The following is a 5,000-nucleotide window of genomic DNA, read 5'->3' on the forward strand; positions in this document are numbered from 1 at the left end:
CATGCAAAAGAAGAAGAAGACGATGAAATAGAAAGAAAATAGAGAGAAAAATAAAAAGTCTATTATACCTGTACTATGTGAAAAGGAACTCTTCGACCATCTGGTAGTGTTGCCACAACGTTATGAGGTTTATTATCCTGGATGATATTCACCAATCCATTTGCAGAAGCCAATTCATATATAGGATTCCCCAGGATGCCATGGATCCAGTTAGCACCAAGTTCCATTTTCCGTCCATCTGGCGAGAAATAATATCAGTCACTTTTAAATGAATGGCTTTAACACCTCTCCCTGACTTTACATCTTTTACATATCTTATACTTCATACTCTAGCTATATAACTACAACTGACATTTATAGTAATAGTAGCTGTATATAGTAATAATTACTGTAATTACTGATTTAAGGATATCAATTTACCTTATATTTGAACAATGCCTTAAGTTCTGGTAAAAAGATCAAAGACTGTGCCCTGGCAATACTTCATTTGCATGTGAACAGCAATGCCTAATTTGCATGCAGAGAGAACTATGCAGCACTGTGTCCTTGGGCTTGCAAAATGAAGTTGCTGCGGCTACATTTGAAGTACTCTAAGTCAGCTAAATTATACGAAAAAAAAATAAAGATGAAAAGAAAAGGAAAAGGAAAAGTTGCATGGTCGGCTGTCATATTAATGATTAATGGAATTTTCAACTATTCTGGATGTATAACAATCATATACAAATTATTTTAAGCTCTAAGCTGCTAATCATGCATATACTCTTCCTATTTCATTTGTCATAAAACTGTTTGATATAATCTTAAAATGCCTTAGAATACCTTGAATATTCATACCAGTAAAAATGATATTTTTGGAGGATACTGAAATTTTAGATATTTCATTATGCTATTAATATCCTTAATCTATAAAAAAAAAAAAAAAACTCGTGATTAACAGGCGTTACTAATTGTATGCATTTCCTTTTCATCACTACAAAACTTGTATGAACCAAAAATATACAACATATACATACACACACACACACACACACACACACACACACACATATATATATATATATATATATATATATATATATATATATATATATATATATATATATATATATATATATATTACAAATCAATGATAAAGGACACATATCATAAAAGAAACCCTATACCTTGTCATCTGTGGATAATCTCGCCATATATACTACTATTGTGAGCTGATTATTGTTGGAGAATTAAACCCCTAGGAGTTGAAGGAACTTATTTCCTCATAAGGGAACTTATAACCACTTATAAGACAGTAGCAAAGCTTCATTAATTTAGTCTCTGTATTACATGACCTTACAAATTTCTGAGCCAAAAACCTAAATCAATACTTTGTCTATTAATCACAATAAAAAGTTTAGTTAAATATAATCAGCTTTTGTAATTAGAATCACTGATAATATCGAAGGTAAATGTTTTGAAGACACTGGGGTATCTGCTGCTGGATATGCGCCAATACATGTAGCTGCCATGCCTATGGATACTCAGCCAAACACCAGCAAATCTTCACCATGCATTTTCTAGCAAGATCTGTGTTCATAGACCTCCCTAGTGATTTACATTTACTGTTGAATGAGGAACAAGTTCAAGTTCTATTTTGCTTGAATATATGTAGAAGACATTTGTTGGCCTTTGCTGGGGTGACACATACAGAGGAAATACAGATTGTTTGACAAGTGTCACCATTCCATATCTTTTTTTTACTGTAACCCTGATTGTTATCCGCTGTAATTTTACCGAAAAAAGTCCTATTACGAAAGGCATTATGGGTGTCTTTAACAAAATCATGAAATTTACAATACAAATTTAGTGAAAGTAAGTCGCACATTCACGTGGCTGTCATGCCTTAGGTGCTTCGACAGCGGCCAACAAACCTCTACTTGACATAGGACCAGACAGGACCTGGACTGCTTCCTAATATTATAATAAACTGTCAGATAGATCAACAAACCATACACATGACGTGGTGATAAAGGCTAAGACCTTTTCTCTTCTTGTTATCAATTCTACATAGTAAATATTTTTGATTTGTAACATCCATATTGTGAAAAAAAAAAAAATCCAAAAATGCACAGATCTATCAATTCCACATGATTACCTTGAATCATATACACAAACCATAAGCTGTAATTACAGCAAGCCTCCATTCATATCACATACAAAAGGCTATCATTAATACAAAACATTAAGCTATCATTAGTAATAAAATAACAACACAGGCCTATTTTGAATAAAACCCTGGCCACCACAGTCGACTTTTAAGCCTAACCTTCAGCCCACTATAAACATGACATGTATGCCTAGTAACTGCCATAAACAGAAGTACCAACGTCAACTTATGCACAGAAACATCACACACACACTACAAATACCAAGCTTTCTCACATTAAATTCCTCTGACTTTCCTCTATCAACATCGAAAAATCACACGACAAAGCACCTGGGAATAAACAAAATAAACGAGCATCCTAAAACGGCTATTCTACACATGGAGGAAAAAGAGAGACGGAAATCCCTAAAACAGGTCACGATCTCGCGACCCACCGATGGTAATAGCGATGATCCGACCCCCGACTCTGTTCCTCGCCTCGAGTATCACGAAGTCATGGATGTTATTTTTCATCAGGTGATTCGCCGCCGACAATCCTGCCATGCCTGCGCCGATGATAACCACTTTGCACGTCTGGAAACACTCATTTTGGTTCTCCTGGCCCCCCGTGTCGTCTGCCTTCTTCGCAGACATGTTTACATCGCCGAGTGCCCAGTGTTGCCAGCTCGGGCGGAGTCCTCTCGCTGGCCGCAGATCCCGGGACTTTTTATTGTTGTTATTTTCGGTGTGATTTTGAGCCATTGTGTGGGCATGGGTGTTTCGAGAGTAGTATGTTCCGTGATGAGTTATTTGTTTTAGGTTACGGTTCTTTTATCTAACTGATTTGATGTCAGTTGTGATGCAGTAGCCATATTTTTTCACCTAACATGATAATGCACACATTTTCCTCATATCTATACTAATTCCTTTATCAACCAATGTAAGCAAACAGCCTATTATATCATTAGTCACATCAATTTCTATAAGTGACGTTTTAGCAAAGATTTCGCTATTAGAAAGGCAGACGCTGAACTACCGCCTCCCCAGTTTTGCCAGAACCCAAAAGTCATAAATAAATCACAAATTTCCCCCAAATTGTAACACAAGAATCTTTCCACATACAACTGAGTTATAGACTACTTTTGATCACTACTGTTATCCAGCGTCCAGAGTACAGTCGACTGATAGGATGAAAAAGATAATACACACTTTTGTAAGGCTGCATTGATATGGTTTATAAATAGCGTATATAAACTTCAGCTTGGTATAGTATACTATATAATCAGTACAGAATGTAAGGAAGTGCTCTTCTTCACTTGCAGATTTTAGAGAGAAAAATATATACATGGAAGACGTACATGGGACACTTTCACTGGTATTTTGAAGTGTCAGGGTTTGACTGCGTGGATGAGTCATACGGTACCATTGAACTCGGATAATGTCAGCCAGTAATTCCTATCTCTGTCATTCGCAAGTTTTCGCAGCTAAAATACACGGTAATTGTGATAGGATTGTATTTTAAGGAGTATCCTCTATGCATCTATAACTTCTCTTGTAGAAGACAAAATAGAGATCTCAAATTATCTAAGAAAGAGATAATTACTGTATTTATTGCATTGCTTGCCTTGTTTTACCTGTTTATCTATTTTATTTGTTGCAAGCTATTTCCAAGCGAAAATTTCCATGTGATTATTTCCATCGTTCTGCTTAACCTTCGCCTTTTGAAGGGTGAACCACAGCCACAAAAATCGATACAGAGCAACCACACTCGGTCAATTTGGACAGGTATCCAGCGTCAGTCACCTCCTCCACTACCCTAATAATGGATGATGTATAGTGCAAATCCTAGCTCCAGGGTCTCATGCTGCGAGGTATGGTGTAAAGTGATGCTCTATGCTTAAATCCACCCCGAGGAAATACCGCAATGCCATATTTCGACGAATTCTTCATTCTCGCAGCTTTCACTGTCGCTAAACAATGTATGTCTTGTTATTCTACAGTGCCACGCGTTCCGCTGAGAAAAGCATGTCGTGTTTAAACCCAGGATTAACCATTCTTCAAGGTGAGCGTGTGATTAAGGCAACAGGCATGGGATGGGAAGCACCTCATTTCCTTTTTCCATCATCTACGTCAGTACTGTCAATCTCATTCATCCCTAGAGGCCACATTTCACCTTAAATATAGAGTTTGCGGACCAGATAAACAAGAGTCGACGCTGCGAGACGCCCACTGACACAAAAACGTTTCATTTCATTCGTTACAAAAAAAAAAAAAAAAAAAAAAACAACAATAACAAAAAAAAAACTTGTAGGAGTGTAAGCCATGGTCTTAGAAGACGAAGAAGCACTGGCTTAGTTAATCATGCTAAAAGGCCGAGTGGAAGACTGGAATAGCAAATACACCGCGGGCCGCACATAGGGGTGTGGAGGGCTACGCATTTGACACCACCCGATCTACGTCATACCCGTATATCACTATTCCCCTGAAGTTAGCGTCTAGATTTCATCTTATCACTTCCCGCATGCTGTCAACCGTGGGAACCTCATTATCACCCCTGTCATTATCAACCCTTATCTAAGATGGTCGACACTAATCAAACAATTTCCTTGTAATGATTACTTGAGTAAATCTTGGAAAGTAAAAGAGTAAACTTGGAGAGTAGAAGAGTAAATCTTGGAGAGTAGAAGAGTAAATCTTGGAGAGTAGAACAGTAAATATTGGAAAGTAAAAGAATAAAGGAGTAGAGGAGTAAATGGAGAGTAGAGGACTCCACGGATATTCTCTCTGTCGAACCGTATTCATGGTGACAAATGTGGAAAGGTATGAATGAGAACGAATATCTTCACAATACAAGAGATGTATTTAACCGGTTTCG

At 37.2% G+C, this 5,000-nt stretch overlaps 1 protein-coding gene across 2 annotated transcripts in view; it reads right to left on the reverse strand.

Moving 5' to 3' along the window:
* LOC113822673 (spermine oxidase) overlaps positions 1–4,368 on the reverse strand; it is a 16,430-nt gene extending 12,062 nt beyond the window's left edge. The window contains exons 1-2 of one of the 2 annotated variants that reach the window (XM_027375212.2): positions 2,581–4,368; positions 69–238 (exon numbers count right to left, since the gene is read on the reverse strand). In XM_027375212.2, coding sequence (XP_027231013.2) covers positions 69–238; positions 2,581–2,887 — 477 coding nt within the window. In that variant the 5' untranslated portion in view covers positions 2,888–4,368. Of the gene's footprint in view, positions 1–68; positions 239–420; positions 807–2,580 lie in introns of those variants that run through there. The other variant, XM_070144098.1, reaches the window with a different exon arrangement.
* Between the last annotated feature and the right edge of the window lie 632 nt (positions 4,369–5,000).

This window comes from Penaeus vannamei, chromosome 31 (genome assembly GCF_042767895.1).
Source record: "Penaeus vannamei isolate JL-2024 chromosome 31, ASM4276789v1, whole genome shotgun sequence".
NCBI classification, from domain to species: domain Eukaryota; kingdom Metazoa; phylum Arthropoda; class Malacostraca; order Decapoda; family Penaeidae; genus Penaeus; species Penaeus vannamei.